Below are 24,140 nucleotides of genomic sequence, written 5' to 3' on the forward strand. Positions count from 1 at the left end.
CATTGAAGCGTATGTGGCCCCATTCTTCGCTTCTCATGGGGGCAGGGGCTGACACCCAGTTGATGGCTGAGCCTGGGTCTGTCCGTGAGAATGTTCCGTCGTCGCGTGGTTCCTACACCGCAGGTTGTGGGTGGGTGGAACCTGGTGTTACAGCTGCCACTATCTCCAGTGGTCAGCAGGGGGACTCGGTGCCTCTTCTGTTGAATGCTCAGCAGGGGTTACCCCGGCTTCGCCCTCGCCAGGCGGGGTATCGCGCTGTTGCCTCCCACTCCCGTCAAACCGGCAGTGGTCTGCAAAGGAGAGGCGAGCGTGATTTGAGTGGTAGCAATATCACTGCAGGGCTTCGGCGTGTAGGAGCCCATGGGGTCCTCATGCCTTGCGTGTCTAGCTGCGGAACAACTCCTCAGCATGCGCTGGAGGGGTGTTCAGGGGGCGAGTGTGTGTCCACAAGTTTGATGACAGCTCCTCCCGTATCAAACCGGCCCTTTCTGTCGGGGTCCCCCCTTGGGTGCTTTGCACGACGGGGGGGACCGGGCCAACTATCTACTGTTCCTTGCGGCCCAGCGTCAGTTGACGGCGGGGGCGCTGTGGGATTATATTCACATATGGCGACGGGAATGCCCTGTGAGTCAGTGGATGCAGACAACGTTAGAGGCGGGGCTGGTTTTGCAGTTCACACGGCCCCATCCTCCGTTCTCAGGTTTGGTGCCGACCCTATTATTAGGGTCAGACGCAGTGACAGCCCTGGCCGACGAGATCCGATCTCTGTTGGCGAAGCAGGCCGTCGTTGTGGTCCTGAGCGAGGACGCAATGTCAGGCGTCTACTCCCGTTATTTTCTGGTGCCCAAGAAAACAGGGGGGGTCAGACCTATACTGGATCTGTCCGCGTTCAATCGGTTGATTGTAGCGAGACCGTTCAGGATGTTGACCGTCCGACTCCTTCTGCTTGCTGTCAGGAGGGGGGACTGGTTCACCTCCATAGACCTGAAGGATGCGTATTTTCACATTCCTATTTTCCCTCCTCACAGGAAGTTCCTACGGTTCCTGTTTCAGGGCATAGCGTACGAGTACCACAGAATGCCGTTCGGTTATTCTCTGGCTCCCCGCACATTCACCAAGTGCGTGGCGGCTGCTCTGGGGCCTTTACGTCGTCGGGGGATACGAGTCCTTTCAGAGGATGTTGCCAGGTCTCATACTCGGCTAGTGGTGGAATTGCTCACCAGCCTGGGTTTTGCTGTGAATTGGAAGAAGAGTACACCTCTTCCCAGTCAACAGGTGGAGTACTTGGGCTTGACATTGAGGTCGAGACCCATGCTTGCGACCCTCTCGGAGCGGCGTCGGGAGGATCTCCGTCGCGCGCTCGAGGGTCTCCGTCTGGGAGGGACGGTTACGGCGCTGCAGGTGATGCGTCTGCTGGGCCTTATGTCAGCTGCTCACGCGGTGGTTCCTCTTGGCCTCCTCTTTATGAGGAGGATACAGAGGTGGTTTCTCTCTTTGAGAATAGATCCGGTGAGGGGCAAAGGGAAATGGTTGACGGTTCCTTTTTCGATATGGGGAGATCTCGCCCATTGGAAGAGGCTGGGTATCCTCACCATTGAGGTCCCCATGGGCAGCAGGGGCTCACACGTCACGGTCTTCACCGACGCCTCTCTCACAGGTTGGGGAGGGATGTGTCGGACCCATGCAGTGGGGGGCAGCTGGACAGGTCATGCTGGCCCGGCTACCCTGCATATCAATGTGTTGGAGTTGAAGGCGGTTCTCTGGTCCTCAAACGGCTCCACCACCTGGTGGTAGGCAGGCACGTTTTGGTCAGGACGGACAATGTGACGGCGGCGGCGTATATCAACAGGCAGGGTGGGACTCGTTCCGCCCGCCTGCTCCGGGCGGCGCGCGAACTGTTGCTATGGGCATCCCGCAGGCTGCTCAGTCTGAGGGCGCTCCACGTTCCTGGTACGGAGAACGTGGGGGTGGATATAATGTCTCGGGGCGGTCTTCGTCGCGACGAGTGGGAACTCCGCCCCGACATAGTCAGACAGATCTGGGATCGGTTCGGGGAGGCCTCGGTGGATCTGTTTGCGTGCCGACGTTCTCACAAGTGCCCCTTGTGGTTCTCGCTCAGTCGAGCAGATCATCCCCCCTTGGGGGTGGATGCCTTCTCGACCTTTCCGTGGCCGCCCGGTCTTCTGTACGCCTTCCCTCCGGTACAGCTGTTGAGTCAGCTGTTGGAGCGGATACGGAGGGAGCGCAGGACGGTGATCCTGGTTGCGCCAGACCGGGGCACGTCAGTGTGGTTCCCGGTCTTAATTCAGCTTCTGGTCGCTCCTCCTTGGGTCATTCCGTGGTCAGCGACGGCCCTCTCACAGCACAACTGAGTGTTTTTCCAGCCTCCGGTGTTGGGTCAACGCCTGGTGGTGTGGCTGGTGGGAGGGTGAGTCTGGAGAGGATGGATCCCTCTGTGGTTGATACCATCTGGTGTGCGCATGCTCCCTCCACTGTCGCGGTTTACGCGGGCAGGTGGCGTGCGTTCCAAGAGTGGTGTAAGGGGGGGGGCTGGGACCCAGTCTCCTGCCCCCTGGATGCTGTTCTGAGTTATCTCCAGTCTCTTCTTGGTAGGCTGTCGGCTTCGACGGTGAGGGTATATGCGGCAGCTATATCCTCCTATCATGAGGGTTTTGAGGGGACTGTTTTGTTCAGCCACCCTCTTGTGAAGCGTTTCCTGCTTGGCGCTCGACGCGTTAAGCCGGTGCAACGCTCCTTGGCTCCGACTTGGGATCTTCAGTTGGTCCTTGGTCAGTTGTCCTTGGCCCCGTTTGAGCCTCTCGAGCAGGCGCCTTTGGGACAGCTGTCCTTCAAGACCGCGTTCCTACTGGCTGTCACTTCCGCTAAACGCGTAGGTGAGCTCTGTGCTCTCTCGGTACGTCCAGAGTGCCTGTCTTTTCGGACCGATTGCGGTGCCACTCTGCGACCTAATCCTGCTTTCGTGCCTAAGAATATCCAGAGTTCCTTCCGCTCCCGGGATATTGTGGTTCAGGCTTTTCGTCCTCCTCCTCACACTAGTGAGTTAGATGCGGGCCTTCACCTGTCATGTCCAGTCCGTGCTTTGGGGATTTACCTCAGCCGTACTCAGGACTTCAGGGTTACCGACCAGCTTTTTGTCTGTTACGGTGGGGCTCGTGTTGGTAAGGCACTGTCGAAGCAGCGCCTGTCCCATTGGTTGTGCGAGGGTATTACCCTCTGCTACACGTTGGCTGGGCGGAATCCCCCTGGGGGCATCAGGGCGCACTCCACTCGTGGGGTGGCTGCCTCTGCCGCTCTCCTGGGTGGGGCCTCGGTGGAGGACATCTGTGCTGCGGCTTCATGGTCCTCCCCGGGCCCCTTTGTAAGGTTTTACCTCATGGACATGACCGGGGGTTCTGTCTCCCAGGCGGTTCTGGGGTCTGTGGCCTTTCCTGCTTCCCGTCCTTTGGTCGGGTAGCAGGAGTGTATGGGTATGGGCCACAGTGTGTTGAGTCACACGTGGTTCCGCCTGTACGGTGTGTTCAAGGGGTTCTAGTTCCCTCTTGTTCGCATTCAGGTGGAGTTGACTGCGCCCCCCCTTCATTAGGAAGGATGGGGTGACAGGGCTCCCCGCACCCCTTGATGTGGGCTTACGGGTCCTCAGGGGGTACATCTGTCGGGCCTCGCGTCCGCTCTTCCCCGTATCTCATAAGGCTCAGAGCGGGATGCGATGGCCAATACGATATATAACGATAGGTTATGTAGATAACCTAGTTATATTAGTATTGGCTGAGCGTCCCGCTCTGCGCGGCCCTGAGTTCCCTCTTGAGGGATCTTTTCCTGGGACGGGATTTGGCGAGGAAGGGTGTTTTGGTGACCAGAGTCACGGTTATATGGGCGGTGCCACCATGGGGGCGGGGCCCCATACAGGTGGGGTGCATGTAGTTGTTCGTGGGAGATACAGTAGGTATCATAGGAGATAAGGGGTATCTCATAAGGCTCAGAGCGGGACGCTCAGCCAATACTAATATAACTAGGTTATCTACATAACCTATCGTTATTTCCTTAAAGTGACTTTGTATACACCTCATTCCTTTAAAGTGACTTTTCCATTATTTAAAGTGACATTTTGACATTTAAACTCATCCAATGCTTCCAAACACATGTTGTCTCCGATCATGAGCAGAGATGAATTCCTCACAGAGTTTTCTCATATCAAAGGCATCAACCCTTTTTTTTTTTTTTTTTGGTTTTTCCCCCCTCCATTTTCCTCCGATTTTCTCCCATCTCAATGTTAGTCGTATGCCAATTCCCAGTCCCTTCCTGGTCGCTGCGCACTTACCCCCCACAGTCAGATCATCTGGGAGAGTGGAGGCTACCACGTGCTTCCTCCGACACACGTCCAGCCAATCACCGCTTCTTTTCACCTGGCAGCGCGGATTCTCATCGAGAGGGCGTAGCGTGTGGGAGGACCACACTATCCCCCTCGAGTCCTATCCGCGCTTAGCAGGCGCCCCGACCGAACTGTAGGAGTCGCTGTTTACAACGACCCGGACCCACCCCGCCAGCTTCTCCCACCCTCTAATACAGCCAATTGTATTAGTGCAGACGGCCAGCCAAGCTGGTGACAACCCCGGAGCTGTGAGCTGGATTCGAACAGGCGAATCCAGCTCACAGCTCCGGGGTTGGTGACGAACGCAATCTCCGCTCGGCCACCTAACCGCCCTCATCAACCCTTTCTTGATCCTACCGACTTCTTGATAATACAGACAAGCTATTGTTATGCAAAGACAAGTAGCCAAGTGGGTACTGGACGTGTGCACACAAAAATGCGACTTGTCCCTCACCAAGTACCCACCTGGCTACTTGTCTTTGCATAACAATAGAGAGAGGGAACTATAGCAGTCGTTTTCCGTGTGGTCCTAGTGCCGCGTCACGTCTCCGTTTATTATCCGTTTATTATCGTGTAACATTGTTTTGGACGGTAAAAAAGTGCAGGGGATAATAACTACCTTCTGAAAATGTGCAGGGGACACCTCCCCGTGTCCCCCCCGTTAATTACGCCCCTGCTCCCTATCCCCTCTGCTTTGTTATGTACTTGCCCTGTTCTCTCTCTCTCTCTCTCTCTCTCTCTCTCTCTCTCTCTCTCTCTCTCTCTCTCTCTCTCTCTCTCTAGTAGCCAAACGTTACACTATACAAACAAACTGGATAGTTGATTTAACTTCATTAGCTAAAATATTATAACATCATTAAGTCTGCTATAAGCTTAAATATGTGTGTGTGTGTGTGTGTGTGTGTGTGTGTGTGTGTGTGTGTGTGTGTGTGTGTGTGTGTGTGTGTGTGTGTGTGTGTGTGTGTGTGTGTGTGTGTGTGTGTGTGTGTGTGTGTGTGTGTGTGTGTGTGTGTGTGTGTGTGTGTGTGTGTGTGTGTGTGTGTGTGTGTGTGTGTGTGTGTGTGTGTGTGTGTGTGTGTGTGTGTGTGTGTATGCTTGCGCGAGTGCCCGTCCCATCTCTGGTCTTTGGAAAGACCAGATGAGGTCAGAGGAGTTTGAGTGTATGCGGTAATGAGTACAATTTACTTTTGAGTGTCCATAATGAACTATTAAAATATCTGCATTTTATCACTACCTCTTTATACGTTTGATGTTTATTTGTTTTTACTGCTTGCATATGAGGTGGTCTGCGAAAGTTCTTGATAACACACACACAAACTACATTTTAAGTCACTGAAACTGAGTATTTTCTCCACAATCAGGAGAAGGTTTTTCTTTCAAATTTAGGAGGGAAACCCCTGGTGTACTTGTGGAGAGGCTCTACAGAGGGTGGTGAAGGCGGCAGGCAGGATCGTCGGGACTCCTCTACCAAACATCACCTCCGTTTTCACCTCCCGCTGCCTCCACCGCTCCAAGTGTATCATCAAGGACCAGTCTCACCCAGCACATCACCTTTTTCAGCTCCTTCCCTCAGGGAGGAGATACCGGTCCATAAATGCTAAGAGCTCAAGATTTATGAACAGCTTTTTCCCCCAAGCATACAGACTGCTATACTCTCATTGACTGCCCCCTCACGTGCACCATGCACCTTACCTGGACTTGATAACTATTATGTTTACCGCTCATCATGCACTTTAAAATATTTATGTTATATGTATGTACAGTGTTATGTTATATGTTACATGTATGGTTGTACTACGGTCATGTGGGGGCTCCCGTGAAATTCCGTTGTATACTTTGTGTGCAAGGACAATTAAAAGTCTATTCTAAATCATTCACAATTAAAGTAGTGCCTGAGATTGTGCTATGTTTTGCTCTAAAACCAGATTGATGTGGGCTTAATACAGAGTGAATATGGCTATTGTTAAGTGTTACCCACTATATTCAAAATGTATTAGTAAAACCCTTTGAAAGGTCTCTGGCATACCTTCTCTGAGTGTTTGGATGTAGTGGTGGTGGTCCTCTCTGCCTCCAGCTCCGCCTCATCTGCTTCTCTACTCCTCTGCTTGTAGGTCTTCTTAGACTGGAGGGGTGTAGGCTAAGATTAGTTACTGTCAACGTGATTACCTGACTGCGATTGTTTTTCAGCCATAGTTTTCGTGTTTTGAAATACATGGAAGTGGATTGGTTATCAGCTCATTGAAAAGATGGCAGCGCCAGCGAGGTACATACGGCAAATAGTGCCCAGGTATGGACTTCAGGGTCATGTTGAGGGATCTTCATTTTTTTTTTTTTTACATATTATGAAAGTACAGATTCATACCTTCAAAATAAGCCATCACTTGAACATTTTGGTGGGATACTTTGCAAGCTACTTCCTATGATTCATGGTGATTATCACAAAACGTATTCAGAGATAATAGCCTTCAAGAGACGAGCAGGCTATTCAGTGACAATAGTGAAACAACTACAACACTACCCAGAAGTCATTGTAATCCATGGCCCCCCTCTCTCTAGGGCAATTAACACCTGGCAGCTTTCCAGTCTGAGGCTCTTTGTTATTAAAATGAGTCTGGTGACTGGTAGTGGTAGTGTGGTAGTGAAAGGGACCCTGATAATAAACAAGAGACAAAATCAAGTTTCAAGATTTTATTAGCATTTAAAATAACACGAGATAAAAATAGACATGCTAAAGTCAATGTTCAATGTTCTGATGGCCTCTCCAGAAGCATTTAGATGTAAATACATGTAGTGTGGTAGTGAAAGACACAACAACTAGGTTAACCTTCTGTAGTCTGGTAGTGAAAGGTTAACCTTCTGTAGTGTGGTAGTGAAAGGGTTAACCTTCTGTAGTGTGGTAGTGAAAGGTTAACCTTCTGTAGTGTGGTAGTGAAAGGTTAACCTTCTGTAGTGTGGTAGTGAAAGGGTTAACCTTCTGTAGTGTGGTAGTGAAAGGGACCCTGATAATAAACAAGAGACAAAATCAAGTTTCAAGATTTTATTAGCATTTAAAATAACACGAGATAAAAATAGACATGCTAAAGTCAATGTTCAATGTTCTGATGGCCTCTCCAGATGATCACCGTGGTCTTTTTGAACCGCCGCTGGATATTTTGGCTGGTGGTGCCGGGCATGTTACGTCCTGGGCTTCCTCATCACAGAACTCTCTGATCTTGTGGAACAGATAGTGTTGTCTTGCAGAGTCCAGTCCCGGTGGTGGCAGCACAGGAAGTCCATCTATAGGCGGCAGGACACGGACGTCACGGAGCAGCTGGAATCTGGTTTCAGCGCCATCAATAGACATCTTTGCCACAACCACACCAGGTTCCTTGGAATCAAAGCTGCAATAATAAAGTGAAACGTTAGTACAGGGCACATAACAATATCAATGCATTTGTATCATTTACCAATGACATTCTTTGCACTAAAGTGTGAATAATTAATTACAGTAAATACACAACACACAGTGACCACACCCACCTAAAGTGCTGGTACTGCTTGATCTGTGGCAGTGGCTTGAAGTAAGGCCCCAGATGTTCCTGCCAGTTGTAGGACTGCACGATTACAGTGCCATCTTCCTTTCCCACTAGCTGTGGTATGTTGATTCCAGCCACTGAGCTGTCCCTTACGACTGCTGCAATCTCATCAAGAGTGTTCACCTTGGTCTTTCTGAAACGCTGCTTGAGAAGCCCAAAGAAACTGTCCGGGGAAAACTTTGTGTGGCCTACAATCAGCAGGTGGAGATTGACACGATGGTGAAGACCATGTAGCGCTCGCCACGCTAAGTACCACAACATGTACTTGTTCTTGTTTTGGCCACTGCAGTTGTCACAGTGAAGGTCAACATCTGTCTCCCCAAGACCATGGTCTTTGAAGAAGTGGTGCAGGTAGCTTATGACGGCGTTGCTACCTTTGCTGGACTCCATCCCCTCATCCACCAAATAGTTGACTTGCCGTGGAATCGCCTCACAGCAAACACCGAATATGCTGCACTTGCGTGGAGCCAAGAAGTACATGGGCCCTGGTTGAAGGGGGTCTGATGGGTAGTGCACCTGCAATAAATGAATAAGGATTTTAGAAAGAAAAAAAAGGGAGCAATGCAGTAGTTATAACAATTATAACATGATGTTGTGAAAGAGGGCTTGGTATGTAGTCACCTTTTGAGCGTAGTCGAAACTGTAATGCATTGTCAAGGGCTTGCTTGCCGGTGGCACATGACCACCCAGAGAAAGACCATCACCGATCTCCTTGGCGGCTTTAAGCATGCCCTTGTAGGCAGCCCGCTCTGAGGTTACATGCGCCAGATGTTGTTCCTGCTGCTTCAGCTTTGCAGACTTCTCAGCCTCTGGCAGATTGGCACTTTTGAAAATCTGAAAAAAAAAAGTTAAGTAAATGATGATTAATATTAATAATAATAAACTGTATTTGTATAACACTTTTCATACAGAAGTTGCAGTTCAAAGTTCATAACACTGTGATGTTCACTAACCAGATAATTGTTCTTCTGACACACCCAGCAAAGATCAGACATTGGTTTGATTGCTCTGATATGACTCAGTAATTGCCTCCAGAGGGACTTAAATGTGGACAGGCCCACTGCTCGCTGGTCTGAAAGATTAATAAGAACACATGTTAGCACAATGTCATTCATTTTCAAGCTTTGTTTTTATTTGACAAAGACCTATTTGACCTATTTCTTTGACAAAGATTTGCTTACACCTACCAACTGGCATTGCCTTGGTATATAAACGCCACACAGATGCCTTCGTGACGCAAGATGGTAACAGCTGACCGGTAAAGTTCTTTTGGTGTGCCTGGCGTCCAGGGAGGTGAACAGCATGATCTTCTGCATAATTCAACACAAATTGAACTACTTTTTCGATATCTTCATATTTTATGCAATGCTTGTTGTTGTGTGGTGATCGCTTTTTTGTGCGAAGACACATGCCATTTTCTGACATGTGTTTGCTTATTGCAATCAAGCGATCCTTACCTATTCTTGGGAGAGAAGAGGGGGGGGGGGGGGAGACAGAGAGAGAGATAGTTAGATCATCATCATCACAAGTACCGGTACCTGTCTGTACCACACCCAGTCTACATGATTGTGGAGACAGAGACAGAGAAGTTAGATCATCATCATCATCAATCATCATCATCACAAGTACCGGTACCTGTCTGTACCACACCCAGTCTACATGATTGTGGAGACAGAGAGAGATAGTTAGATCATCATCATCAATCATCATCATCATCACAAGTACCGGTACCTGTCTGTACCACACCCAGTCTACATGATTGTGGAGACAGAGAGAGATAGTTAGATCATCATCATCAATCATCATCATCATCACAAGTACCGGTACCTGTCAAGTACCGGTACTTTATACTATACTATGCTACTATACTCTACTATAATGTACTATAATTAGTTTTAATAAAATGGGGGACCCTGATAATAAACAAGACTAATCAAGTTTCAAGATTTTATTATCATTTAAAAAAAAATAGGCATGATGTACTATATTAGTTTTAAATAGACAATAATAATAACTTACCCGTGGATGAAGAGGAAAGCTTCACGGCAGATTTGTATCGCCCCGAAGAAATAGTTTGTGTAAGCACGTTGTCTTTTTTTGGAAAACGATTTATTTCCGATAGTCCATTCTGACTTTCGACCAAAAGCCTGGAGCTGCGCCATAATAATCAAGTCTTTATGATCCTCTTCGAGAGCCGCTATCTCAAAACGCCTTGTGTAAACTTCATCACGGTCCAATTTTGTGATACATGACCGCCGATTAAGAATGTCATTTTCTTTATCAACCTGGACGCATTTACAAGTAAATCGCAAAAGTCTTTCCATTTGGCGTTCGTGGTTCTCGTCAGATTCAACTTCCACAACGCACATTACGTGTTCTACCTTGTCTCCAAATCCGTTAGGTGTGTTGTCACCATCATCAGATTCTGGCTCTGCCTCGTCTTCAAATCCGTTAGTTTTGTCACCATCACCACCATCACCATCATTTTCTGGCTCTGCCTCGTCTTCAATAGTGTTGTCACCATCATCATCATCTGCCTCTAACTCGTCACAACTGTCTTCTTCTTCTGAACCAGAATCTGAGTTTCTTTTTGGATTTTTCTTCTGCGGAAAGAAATCCGTGATGAATGTTCCTAAAGCGCGTTCGTCTTCAACACAGTGTGCTCCGAAGTGAGCAAACCGGTTTAATGCCTCGGCAAGTGCCCTCGCTGTGGGTTGCTGACTGGGTTCCATGGTGACTGGCAAACATGCACTGCCCTGCTCTCTGTTTAATACTCACCGATCAATGGCATCAACTTAATGACGTCACCGCCTGACCAATAAGCATTTAGATGTAAATACATGTAGTGTGGTAGTGAAAGACACAACAACTAGGTTAACCTTCTGTAGTGTGGTAGTGAAAGGTTAACCTTCTGTAGTGTGGTAGTGACGGATAAAAAAACGGATAAATAGTTTTTTTCACCATATTTCTAATATTTATTTTGGCTAAATACCAATTATAAATATCTCGACGAATTACCTCTGAATATGAATCAAAAAAAAATATTAAAGATTCGCTCACTAGTTCTACCAGAAACGGAGTTGAGGCGAAGCATTACTAAGCTTCTGTAGTGTGGCAGTGAAAGGGTTAACGCGCCCTCATCGCGCCGCAGCGCAGTTTACATCAGGGCCCCCACAATAATGAAAAAGCCGATGAAAAAGCCATTTTTTATCACTCCGTTTCCGTATTAAATTAATTTACTTTTAGCCATTAGGTTGGAAAAAATGCACCCTACCGAAATTCGTTCGCTCATAAAATTCGAACTGTGTTTTAATGGTTTTTAATTAAGTTAAAACACACGTTTTATAAAGGCCGTAAAGGCCTCTTTTTTTTAATCTTTTTTTTAGACACTGCGTTACGTTGCTTATAAATCATCTGAACTTATAACATTAAGATAGTGTATTAATAGTGTGTTATTCTAAAGCTAATGACGTCTGTGTGTTAACACCTATTAAGTACAGTACTTAACCCCTGTGGACAGGCCCCACAGCCCGCGCGTGTAGTTTTTTCTCCTCACTTGGAAGAAAATTTGTGGAACTATTATAACAATAATTACCTCATTTACAAGTTGTATTTAAGTTTGCAACTAAGGGCAAATAAGGGAACACATCAATGACAATTCAAATATGTAAAAAAAATCAAGATATCGATTTTTAGGATTTTCTAAACAGCAAGACATTTTCTTCATTTCAGAGCACCTCCCCCTTTGCGGATCAAATCGGGTTTGGTCACGGCGAGTCACTGTCCTTCCACATATTTTACATCATCCTGGTCCCAGAGTGGAAAGCGTCTAACATTCAGTTTTAGGGCCAGCACTAACATAAGCTACAAACATTAGAGCTAATGTTTTCAAATGTTAGCTACCAAACGTTAGCATTGCAGCTAATGTTATCAAAGATGATAAAGTTATCAATGGGGCTTCACAGATCCTAATACAATAATAAAATAAAACAGAAGCAATGTAATTTTCTGTCACTCTCCTATGTGGGTTGAATAACATTCCACTGTCAAATATAAACAAACTGCCGGTAGGCCTACTTAGCCTACACTCATTCGATATTTTCTTAACATATTGAATAAATACTATTCTATTTTTTGAGCCTACTTAAAAGATAAATACATCACTGCGTAGCTCACAAATGTTGAGACAAGCTTAATATTTGGTTATTTGTGATACTATTTATTTATACATGAAATTCAAAGTTCTTGCCACTCTTTTTTCTAACAAAGGTCAGTACATTTGGTTGCTGTTATAAGGCACTTGGGACAGTGCTGTTGGCCGAGAGCTAGTTTGTGTCTGACACGTCTGACATGTCAGGCAGCCAAATATTTGTTGTGCAGGTCTCTGGCAGGTCTCCATCTCCACCCTGTCCCTCTACACCCAAAGGAAGCATCATTCAATCCAATGTCTTTGATTGTCCCTGAAGTAACTTTGACATACTATTTTTACTCCATTGCCGCTGTGGGCTACAACTGGCAAATTGTGGTCACTCACAGGTCAGGATGTTTTAGTCAGGACGTTTTAGTATGGGCATTTAGTGGGGATGTTTTAGTCAGGACGTTTCAGTATGGGCATTTAGTGGGGATGTTTTAGTCAGGACGTTTCAGTATGGGCATTTAGTGGGGATGTTTTAGTCGGGACGTTTCAGTATGGGCATTTAGTGGGGATGTTTTAGTCAGGACGTTTCAGTATGGGCATTTAGTGGGGATGTTTTAGTCAGGACGTTTCAGTATGGGCATTTAGTGGGGATGTTTTAGTCAGGACGTTTTAGTATGGGCATTTAGTGGGGATGTTTTAGTCGGGACGTTTTAGTATGGGCATTTAGTAGGGATGTTTTAGTTGGGATGTTTTCGTGTGGGCATTTATCCTGATGTTTTAGTTGGGATGTTTTAGTTGGGATGTTTTAGTAGGGATGTTTTAGTCTGGATGTTTTAGTAGCAATGTTTTAGTCTGGACGTTTTAGTGGGGACGTTTTTGGAGGGGTGTTTTAATTGGGATGTATAGTAGGGACGTTTTAGTAGGGATGTTTTAGTAGCAATGTTTTAGTCTGGACGTTTTATTAAGGATGTTTTAGTAGCAATGTTTTAGTAGGGATGTTTTAGTATGGATGTTTTAGTAGCAATGTTTTAGTAGGGATGTTTTAGTAGGGATGTTTTAGTCTGGACATTTTAGTAGGGATGTTTTAGTCTGGACGTTTTATTAGGGATGTTTTAGTAGCAATGTTTTAGTCTGGACGTTTTAGTAGGGATGTTTTAGTAGCAATGTTTTAGTAGGGATGTTTTAGTAGGGATGTTTTAGTAGGGATGTTTTAGTCTGGACGTTTTAGTAGGGATGTTTTAGTAGGGATGTTTTAGTAGGGATGTTTTAGTAGGGATGTTTTAGTAGCAATGTTTTAGTCTGGACGTTTTAGTAGGGATGTTTTAGTAGGGATGTTTTAGTCTGGACGTTTTAGTATGGATGTTTTAGTAGGGATGTTTTAGTAGCAATGTTTTAGTAGGGATGTTTTAGTCTGGACGTTTTAGTAGCAATGTTTTAGTCTGGACGTTTTATGTTTTAGTAGGGATGTTTTAGTCTGGACGTTTTAGTATGGATGTTTTAGTAGGGATGTTTTAGTCTGGACGTTTTAGTAGCAATGTTTTAGTAGGGATGTTTTAGTCTGGACGTTTTAGTAGGGATGTTTTAGTAGCAATGTTTTAGTCTGGACGTTTTAGTATGGATGTTTTAGTAGGGATGTTTTAGTCTGGACGTTTTAGTATGGATGTTTTAGTAGGGATGTTTTAGTCTGGACGTTTTAGTATGGATGTTTTAGTAGGGATGTTTTAGTCTGGATGTTTTAGTAGCAATGTTTTAGTCTGGACGTTTTAGTAGGGATGATTTAGTAGGGATGTTTTAGTCTGGACGTTTTAGTAGGGATGTTTTAGTAGCAATGTTTTAGTCCAGACGTTTTAGTAGCGATGTTTTAGTAGGGATGTTTTAGTAGCAATGTTTTAGTCTGGACGTTTTAGTAGGGATGTTTTAGTAGCAATGTTTTAGTAGGGATGTTTTAGTAGCAATGTTTTAGTAGGGATGTTTTAGTAGGGATGTTTTAGTAGCAATGTTTTAGTAGGGATGTTTTAGTAGGGATGTTTTAGTAGCAATGTTTTAGTCTGGACGTTTTAGTATGGATGTTTTAGTAGGGATGTTTTAGTCTGGACGTTTTAGTATGGATGTTTTAGTAGCGATGTTTTAGTCTGGACGTTTTAGTATGGATGTTTTAGTAGGGATGTTTTAGTCTGGACGTTTTAGTAGCAATGTTTTAGTAGCAATGTTTTAGTCTGGACGTTTTAGTATGGATGTTTTAGTAGGGATGTTTTAGTCTGGATGTTTTAGTATGGATGTTTTAGTAGGGATGTTTTAGTCTGGACGTTTTAGTAGGGATGTTTTAGTAGGGATGTTTTAGTAGGGATGTTTTAGTCTGGACGTTTTAGTAGGGATGTTTTAGTAGCAATGTTTTAGTAGGGATGTTTTAGTCTGGATGTTTTAGTAGGGATGTTTTAGTAGCAATGTTTTAGTCTGGACGTTTTAGTAGGGATGTTTTAGTAGCAATGTTTTAGTAGGGATGTTTTAGTAGCAATGTTTTAGTAGGGATGTTTTAGTAGGGATGTTTTAGTAGGGATGTTTTAGTAGGGATGTTTTAGTCTGGACGTTTTAGTAGGGATGTTTTAGTAGCAATGTTTTAGTAGGGATGTATTAGTCTGGACGTTTTAGTAGGGATGTTTTAGTAGCAATGTTTTAGTAGGGATGTTTTAGTCTGGACGTTTTAGTAGGGATGTTTTAGTAGCAATGTTTTAGTCTGGACGTTTTAGTATGGATGTTTTAGTAGGGATGTTTTAGTCTGGACGTTTTAGTATGGATGTTTTAGTAGGGATGTTTTAGTCTGGACGTTTTAGTATGGATGTTTTAGTAGGGATGTTTTAGTCTGGATGTTTTAGTAGCATTTGTTTTAGTCTGGACGTTTTAGTAGGGATGTTTTAGTAGGGATGTTTTAGTCTGGACGTTTTAGTAGGGATGTTTTAGTAGCAATGTTTTAGTCCAGACGTTTTAGTAGCGATGTTTTAGTAGGGATGTTTTAGTAGCAATGTTTTAGTCTGGACGTTTTAGTAGGGATGTTTTAGTAGCAATGTTTTAGTAGGGATGTTTTAGTAGCAATGTTTTAGTAGGGATGTTTTAGTAGGGATGTTTTAGTAGGGATGTTTTAGTCTGGACGTTTTAGTAGGGATGTTTTAGTAGCAATGTTTTAGTAGGGATGTTTTAGTAGGGATGTTTTAGTAGCAATGTTTTAGTCTGGACGTTTTAGTAGGGATGTTTTAGTAGCAATGTTTTAGTCTGGACATTTTAGTAGGGATGTTTTAGTAGGGATGTTTTAGTCTGGACGTTTTAGTATGGATGTTTTAGTAGGGATGTTTTAGTCTGGACGTTTTATGTTTTAGTAGGGATGTTTTAGTCTGGACGTTTTAGTAGCAATGTTTTAGTAGGGATGTTTTAGTCTGGACGTTTTAGTAGGGATGTTTTAGTAGCAATGTTTTAGTCTGGACGTTTTAGTAGGGATGTTTTAGTCTGGACATTTTAGTATGGATGTTTTAGTAGGGATGTTTTAGTCTGGACGTTTTAGTATGGATGTTTTAGTAGGGATGTTTTAGTCTGGATGTTTTAGTAGCAATGTTTTAGTCTGGACGTTTTAGTAGGGATGATTTAGTAGGGATGTTTTAGTCTGGACGTTTTAGTAGGGATGTTTTAGTAGCAATGTTTTAGTCCAGACGTTTTAGTAGCGATGTTTTAGTAGGGATGTTTTAGTAGCAATGTTTTAGTCTGGACGTTTTAGTAGGGATGTTTTAGTAGCAATGTTTTAGTAGGGATGTTTTAGTAGCAATGTTTTAGTAGGGATGTTTTAGTAGGGATGTTTTAGTAGGGATGTTTTAGTCTGGACGTTTTAGTAGGGATGTTTTAGTAGCAATGTTTTAGTAGGGATGTTTTAGTAGGGATGTTTTAGTAGGAATGTTTTAGTCTGGACGTTTTAGTAGGGATGTTTTAGTAGCAATGTTTTAGTCTGGACGTTTTAGTATGGATGTTTTAGTAGGGATGTTTTAGTCTGGACGTTTTAGTATGGATGTTTTAGTAGCGATGTTTTAGTCTGGACGTTTTAGTATGGATGTTTTAGTAGGGATGTTTTAGTCTGGACGTTTTAGCAGCAATGTTTTAGTAGGGATGTTTTAATCTGGACGTTTTAGTAGGGATGTTTTAGTAGCAATGTTTTAGTCTGGACGTTTTTAGTATGGATGTTTTAGTAGGGATGTTTTAGTCTGGACGTTTTAGTATGGATGTTTTAGTAGGGATGTTTTATTCTGGACATTTTAGTATGGATGTTTTAGTAGGGATGTTTTAGTCTGGATGTTTTAGTAGGGATGTTTTAGTCTGGACGTTTTACTATGGATGTTTTAGTAGGGATGTTTTAGTCTGGACGTTTTAGTATGGATGTTTTAGTAGCAATGTTTTAGTCTGGACGTTTTAGTAGGGATGTTTTAGTAGGGATGTTTTAGTCTGGACGTTTTAGTAGGGATGTTTTAGTAGCAATGTTTTAGTCCAGACGTTTTAGTAGCAATGTTTTAGTAGGGATGTTTTAGTAGCAATGTTTTAGTCTGGACGTTTTAGTAGGGATGTTTTAGTAGCAATGTTTTAGTAGGGATGTTTTAGTAGCAATGTTTTAGTAGGGATGTTTTAGTAGGTGTAACTGAGGGGTACAATTCCCTGACTGTATTGATAAGTATGGTATCATTAAACCACTACCGCTTTATGTACTTTAACTACTGGCCACACAGTACATGATATAGATATGATGAACACTTTCCCACCATGAAACCAAGTCCACACAAATGTATAAATCGAATATTTTATATAGCAAAGGGTATATACAACGTTCACTTAATGACATTTATGATTTGAATGCACTTGTAAGGCAAATGAGTATTCGTAGGCAAATCAACATTGAATGTCCAATCTCTGGTTACGCAGGAAGCAAGTATACAACCTGGTTCTTTAGGGAACTATAGCGATGGTACTTAAATGATTATAGCTGGATACACTAAAGGGGGTCCCGCTGGTCGTAAGTCAGTAGGGGGGGGGGTTAGGAGAGCCGCTGGCGATATCCCATCTGGCCAACAATTTCTTGGGAGAATTCAGAGTGCTGAACACGGTGCCCACAGAACCTTGGTCCACAGATGAATACAGCTGGGCCCTCTTGTAGACGGTAGCTGCCGGTCCACAACGAAGAGACGTGAGGCGACCTCACTCGGGGTAGAGCGCCGTCTCACCTGGACTCCTCTCGGGGGTAGTTCCAACACTTACCAGTGTTGGCTGTTATCCATGGCATAATCAAAGCACCCAAAGCAAGTAGATAATCCAAGCCGTGTAGGGCTCGCCGTCGCCCGGGTAAGGTAATCCAATGTGCAGGTCCACTCGTCCTGGCCCAGAACTCCTCGGATGAAAGCACCACACGTGGTCTGCCCAGCCTGGTTAAGACTCTAGATAACGCGAGGAAACGATGGGGGTACTGCTCACTTTATAACTCTAACCGAACAATGCACCATACATAATAGACTATTATTAACTTAATAGAAATACGTCCCACTCGACGGTATAGTGCCAAACTATGACAATTCAACTATTAATCCACACGATGTCTCAATGCCATTCTGAGGCCAAGTTGACCATACTGCACCACACGTGTATCGTGGGTGAGGCTTAACGTCTTGCCACTAGGTTGGAGGGTAAAGAACTAAGGGCTAAGGGACTAAAAGAAAGTTCTATTTTACTTGCGCCATATATATATGCGCTGTGAACAAATAGTACCATTCGTATTTCGCCAGACGTATTCCTACGCGGCACGATTGAACTTGAACCAAGGGGCTTGGCTGCTGGCGCCAAGTTCTTGTCCAATGAGAGAATGAAACTATTATGGGCTGTTAGTAGACTAAAGGGATATTCAGTGTATATGTACAAGGAATATACAAGGGATATCAAACGATATACAAATACTATTAAATATATATCCATAAATAAATATATATATTCGGTTTAATCTGATCCTTCACAACAGCCGCCCCCTAATTAGTCCCACCTAATTAGCTAAGCAGAGACAGATTAACCGCACTGTCTACCACTCAAGGTCCGCTGTAAGGGTCCGTCAACTCACAAAGTCGTGGGGTCATGGTCGTCATCGATAGTGTCTGGGAGTCTGGGCAGTTCTATTAGCCTCGCCACGGGTCGTGTGTAAGTTCGCCCTTGGACGAGCACCTCAGCTGCTCGGACCTTGCCATCGGCACCGGTGATCACTTTGCTTACGCGGCCAGCCGGCCACATAGCTCTGGGTAGTGACTGGTCGATAATCATGACGACTGTTCCTTCTGTCAAATTGTCTCTCTCTTTTACCCACTTCTGGCGGGTCTGTGGAGACGGTAGGTAGTGGAGTAGAAAGCTGTTCCAAAACTTGTCAGCTAGTACTTGACTGTACCTCCACATTCTTCGGCCGTTCGCTTCTTCAGGCCTGTACATTGTCTGGGGTAGCGCGGGGTCCAGCCGCCCCATCAAGAGTGTGTTGGGGGTGACTGGGTCGACATCTGCTATATCACTGGAGACGTAGCCGAGGGGCTTGGAGTTCAATACTCCCTCGATCTCCGTGAGGACTGTCATTAGGACTTCTTCCGCTACAGTCTGGGCCCCAAGCACGGCGTACAGGGCTGTCTTTATAGAACGTACTTCTCGTTCCCAGGTTCCACCGAAGTGGGGTGCGTTCGGGGGATTAAACTGGAAGTCAATCTGGGATGGAGCGAGGTGGGTCTTAAGTTCTGGGCCCATAGCTTGGAAGCTCTCTCTCAGCTCTCTTTCTCCGCCTTTGAAGTTTGTCCCGTGATCAGACAACAATGTAGACGGTTTTCCTTTCCGTGATGTGAATCTTCGGAAGGCCATAAGGAATGAGTCTGTGCTCATGGTTGGAAGGAGTTCGATATGTATCGCTCTGGTGGTCATGCATTTGAATACAATACCCCACCGCTTCTCGGTTCCTCTTCCTTTCTTTATATACAACGGGCCAAAACAGTCCATGCCTGTGGAGTGAAAGGGCTTGTCACCGAGTCGGAGGCGACAGGGGGGTAGGTCAGCCATCCGGGGTATGCTGGGCTGCGCGCGCCACTTTCGGCAGTCTAGACAGGTTCGCTGGAAGCGTCGCACCGCTTCTCTTCCTTGAAGTATCCAATAGCGACGTCTGATCTCCGCGAAGACTCTCTCTGCTCCTGCGTGGTGCACATCCTCGTCGTATTTCTTTATGATCAGCTCGGTGACCTTGTGTCGGCTGTTCAAGACTATCGGGTACTTAACGTCATCCGGTAGATCGGGGGCTCTCCGCAGACGACCACCCACTCTGATGAGATTATGGGCGTCACTCTCGGGTGCCAGGTGGAGCAGTCTGCTGTCTGATGGGACGGGCTTTCCTCCCGGTAGACAGTCTAGCTCATCGGGGAACGAGTCTCTCTGGGCTCGTTGTAGTAGAAGAAGTTCTGCTTCTTCGTAGTCAGCTGCTGAAATGTCAGTGGTGGGCTGAATCTCTGGGTGGTGCCACAGGAATGTCTTTAGCTGCGCACTCTGTAGGGTAATGCAATCATCTATGTTGGGGTCTGTGGAGGCGACTGTGCTCAGTCCACAGAACATAGGTTTCTTGTTCTCAGCCTCCTCTTTACTCGCTTCCCGTGGGGTGGGCGTAGGCCACTCTTCTTCCAGGAGCTTGAGGAACTCTGGTCCGTCACTGTAGATGTTGCGACGGGTGAGGTCATCTAGGGACATTCCCCGGGTGATGACGTCAGCTGGGTTGTGTTTGGTGTCCACATACCGCCAGCTCGCTGTTTCTGTTAACTCTTGAATCTCGGTGACTCTGACTCCCACGAAGACTTTGTATCTGCATGAATCAGACTTGATCCATGTGAGTACTGTCGTGGAATCTGACCACAAGATTGTTCTGTGCACCGGAATGGTGAGTTCACGTTGGATTAACGTGGCTAGATGCGCTCCTGCTAGGGCTGCGCAGAGCTCTAGACGCGGGATAGATTGTTGCTTTCGTGGGGCTATTCTTGAGCGAGCCAGGATGAAAGCGGTGTGTATCTCTCCTCCCTTCTCTTGGGCACGCAAGTAGGCCACCGATCCATAGGCTACTTCGGAGGCGTCACTGAAGACGTGTAGATCCATCTTGCATGTCTCTGGCCTCACTGTGGGTGGGAAGTAGCTGCGGCGTATATTGACGCCTGGGAGTGAGCGGAGTTCCGTCTCCCACTCTCTCCATGTGGAGGCAAGGGGTGCGGGTATTGGGTCGTCCCAGCCCTGGTCCTTGTCCCATAGTGCTCGTACAATCATCTTTGCCCTGGTGGTGTAAGGTAGAATACATCCCAACGGGTCAGATTGTCTGGCGAGTGTTCTGTACACACTCCGTCTGGTGGTCGGTATCGCCGTCGACCTTCCCTGCTCCGTGGTCAGGGGTTTGTGTCTATAGTGGAGCGAGTCTGTTTTGAAGCGCCAGACTAATCCTAGTGTCATTTCTTGGGCTTCTCCTGGGATGGTCGCCATCCAGGTCTCGCTGCTGGCAGCCTTGTCCGCGGGGGAGAGGCTGCGCAATACGTGCGGGTCGCTGCTGGCCCACTGCCTGAGATCAAAGCCGCCTTTGATCAGGGAGGCGCGTAGCTTGAGTAGGAGAACCTCGGCTTCTTCTTGAGTCGAAACGCTTTGTAAACAGTTGTCCACGTAGAAACTGTTCTTCACACTGTGTCGGACCTCTTCATCTGCTGCTGGGTCCTCTGCGACGTGTTTCTGTAGTGCAAATGTAGCACAGCACGGGCTGCATGTGGTTCCGAAGGGGAGGACTTCCCACTGGTAGATGGCTGGGTGCTCATCTCCGATCCTCTCTCTCCATAGGAACCGCAGCAGGGGCTTGTCCTCCTCCACTAGTCTCACCTGCAGGAACATCCCTTTGATATCCCCGCTGATAGCCACCTTGTCCTGGCGGAAGCGTAGTAGCACGCCTAGTAGAGAGGGGCCGAGTGTGGGGCCGGGCAAGAGCTCTTTATTCAGATTTTGGGATCCGATCTGGTAGCTGCAGTTAAACACAATGCGATCCTTGCCGTTGTGGTGGACCTTGTGGTGCGGCACGTACCATGATTCGGTCGTCTGATCGGCCTCTTTAATGTCAATCTTTGTCACGTGTCCCGCTGTGATTAGCTTCTCAATCTCAGCGCGGTACACACTCTCTTGAGCGGGGTCTTTGGCTAGGCGCCGCTCTGTGTTCAATAGATACCGCTCCGTAGCGTCTTTCTTTGCGTGAAAGGTGGGCATTCCCTCTCGCCTCAGGAGTGGAGTTGCGTATCTCATCACTCCGCCGACTGTGACTCTCTTTGTCCCTTGCTCGAGGAGGTTTATGGCGTAAATGTCTTCTTTAGAACGAATGTCTTTCTTTTCGTTCTTAAAGGGCATTGTCTCTAGTGTCCATAGCCTCTCGACATGCTGCAGGAGAGTGGTGTCTTCTTCTGTCACTCTGGAGTGGAGGCAGCTAGTGGCTGCTGTTCGGTTGAGAGATTTAGCGAGGGGGCCTTGTAGTGTCCATCCTAGGCGGGTCTCGACTGCTGCAGGACGGCCTCTGGGTCCTGTATGGACCCGGTCCATCGGGACTATGAGGTCTGCATGGTCGGAGCCTATCAGCAGGGTCGGGGTGGCGCCGTCTATGAGCGGGATAGGTAGTTGACGCAGGTGCACATATTTATCCATCAGTTTGGCGATGGGGTAGGTGTACTGTGATAGTCCTATTTCTTGGCTGGTGAAAGCATTTGTAATCCTATACCGTCGCTCTGGCTGCCCGCTTGCTGCGATAGTGAAGGAGACATTCTCGCCTTTTATCGTCTTTAAATCTCTTCTTATTGTCCGAATCGTCATTTGGTTCTCGCTCCCCCGCAGTCCCAGCTGGGCCGCAGCGGACGCGAGCAGAAGGGTCTTCTCTGACCCGTCATCAAGGACGGCGTAAGTGTCCATGACTTTATCTTGGTAGCTCAATGTTACACGGACTACCTTTAAGAGCACTTGGGCGCCGCTGCTGCTGGCGGGGTCAATGTACATGACACTTGCCTTGGTGCTGCTCGATGGTGCAGGTGCAGGCTTTCTTCTGTTACTGTCGTGTAGGACATCTAGGTGGGCTCCGTCACACCGACTGCACCTCTTCTTTAGGCGGCACTCGGCTGCCATGTGACTGCGCGCACATCGGTAACAGCGCCTGTTGGACTTTATCCATTGACTCACTTCTTCTGCATTCATCTTTGTGAACAGGTCACATTGTGACAGCCAGTGTTCCTTCTCGCAGTACGGGCACACCATCTTCCACTTCTCTTTTCTCGAGGGGGTACTGTGGTTCTTACTGCTCGGTACTGATTCTGATTGGTGCATGACAGTCACCGATCTTCTTCCATCGTTTATTCTCCTGGGTCCCTCTCTGGAGCTTGGTGTGCTCCGCACGAACGTATCCAGTCGTAAGCTGCTGACTTCTCTCGCCAGGAAGTCGGCTAGATCGAGGAGGGATGGTTCGGGACCGTTAGGATCACGGTGGTCTCTCTGCCGCCTAAAGCGCTCTTGTCTGGCGGGTGGCAGCTTCTCTAAAATCCTCTCGACGTTAGAGTTGGCGTATAGCTCGTGCATACCCTTTTCTCGTTGCGCTCCCAGCATCCCTACCAGGGACTGCACTTTTATAGACAGGTCGTCTAATGAGCGATTGTCTGTTGCTGGGGGTAGGCGATCAATATGCCTTATCTCTTGGATTACGTAATCCCATATACGTCCATATCTCTGGTCCAGCGCTGCTAGAGCCGCGGTGTATGGGGTCGTAGAGGTGGCATAGGCTAGCGCTATATTGTGCGCTCGGGGTACTTTCAGGTGCTTCAGTAATATTGCATACTTGTGGCGTTCATCAGCGACATCCACCATCATTGTCTCTAAGCACATCCGGAGCTCCGTGTACTGTGCTCGGTTCTCATAGGTGAAGTCTGGAAACGTCGGTGTGCCAATGTATGACGCCGTGGATGGCTGATACATCGGCGAGCGTTGGGGGAGAGGCCTCCTAGGCGAGTCTCCTCATGCGCCTCTCTGTGGGCTGGTACCGGCAGGGTACCATGGCCCGCTGGTCCAGGTGCTATTCCTCGGGGCTGGTCGTGCGTCGTGCTCACCCGTGAATAGAGTCGGGGGTCTGTAGCGCAGCGCCGCGGGGGTATAGCCTGGGCTGTACTGGACCTCCTGGTCCGGTGGAGTACTGTGCTGTCGTCGGGCTTGGTTCTCCTCCTCTCCCTCTTCTTCTTCTATCAGGTCCTCTAGATCCTGTAGTCGTTTATTTAGCTTCTCCGCAGTGTATGCTGCTCCTTCCTTGTAACTGGGTCTCGCTTGGACCGGTCGGGGAAGGGGGTCTGCGGGGGGTATAGGCTTGGTCTGTTGGTCAAGTTCAGGGTCGCTTGCTCGGTTAGGAGACGCTGCCCTTGACTGTTGTCTCGACGAGTTCCTTGAACCCTTGGCGGAGGGAGAGGGTGTTGCCTTGAGGATCAGCTGCTCCATTAGTTGCGCTTGTAGTTTGTCGCGCTCGGCTTGTAGTCTGTCGCGCTCGGTTTCGCGCTGGATGAAAGCGAGGTCGCGCTCTGTTTCGCGCTGGATGAGAGCGAGGTCGCGCTCTGTTTCTCTTTGGGCAGCGGCACGCTGGGTGTCTGCTCGGTCTCTTGCCATATTCTCTTCCGTCTGAAGGCGTCTCATCTCCAGGCGTATGCGCTCTTCTTCGCTCCGTTGCTGTGTCTGGAGTCGATCGCGTTCACCCTGAAGTCGATCGCGTTCACCCTGGAGTCGATCGCGTTCGGTAGAGGCTGTCAGGCTGACGAGGAACGCCTGTGATAGCATCCTCTCCGCTTCGCTGGGGGAAGACGGTTGTAGAGGTGAGCCGCTCCTGGCTGTACTCGTTGGGGAGTCCTGGAGCTCTATCTCCTCGGCGCTCTCCTCATCTTGTTCCATGCAGAGTTCTCTCTCTGTAGGGTTGTCTTCCTCC

The 24,140-nt window shown here is 47.1% G+C and overlaps 1 protein-coding gene and 1 long non-coding RNA gene across 2 annotated transcripts in view; both read right to left on the minus strand.

The window, feature by feature from the left end:
- Window positions 1-24,140, minus strand: part of LOC311223481 (proline-serine-threonine phosphatase-interacting protein 1-like) — an 80,445-nt gene that overhangs the window by 43,388 nt on the left and 12,917 nt on the right. Inside the window, exon 7 of the mRNA XM_084308267.1 lies at window positions 6,417-6,512. Coding sequence (XP_084164393.1) covers window positions 6,417-6,512 — 96 coding nt within the window. The remainder of the gene's footprint in view (window positions 1-6,416; window positions 6,513-24,140) is intronic.
- Window positions 8,249-9,294, minus strand: LOC311224243. The gene is made up of 4 exons (XR_014619425.1): window positions 9,153-9,294; window positions 8,919-9,037; window positions 8,587-8,799; window positions 8,249-8,481 (listed from the first exon to the last, which is right to left on the minus strand). It is a non-coding gene; the product is annotated as an uncharacterized lncRNA (long non-coding RNA).

This window comes from Notolepis coatsorum, assembly GCF_963971535.1.
Source record: "Notolepis coatsorum genome assembly, chromosome: 2".
Lineage (NCBI taxonomy): Eukaryota > Metazoa > Chordata > Actinopteri > Aulopiformes > Paralepididae > Notolepis > Notolepis coatsorum.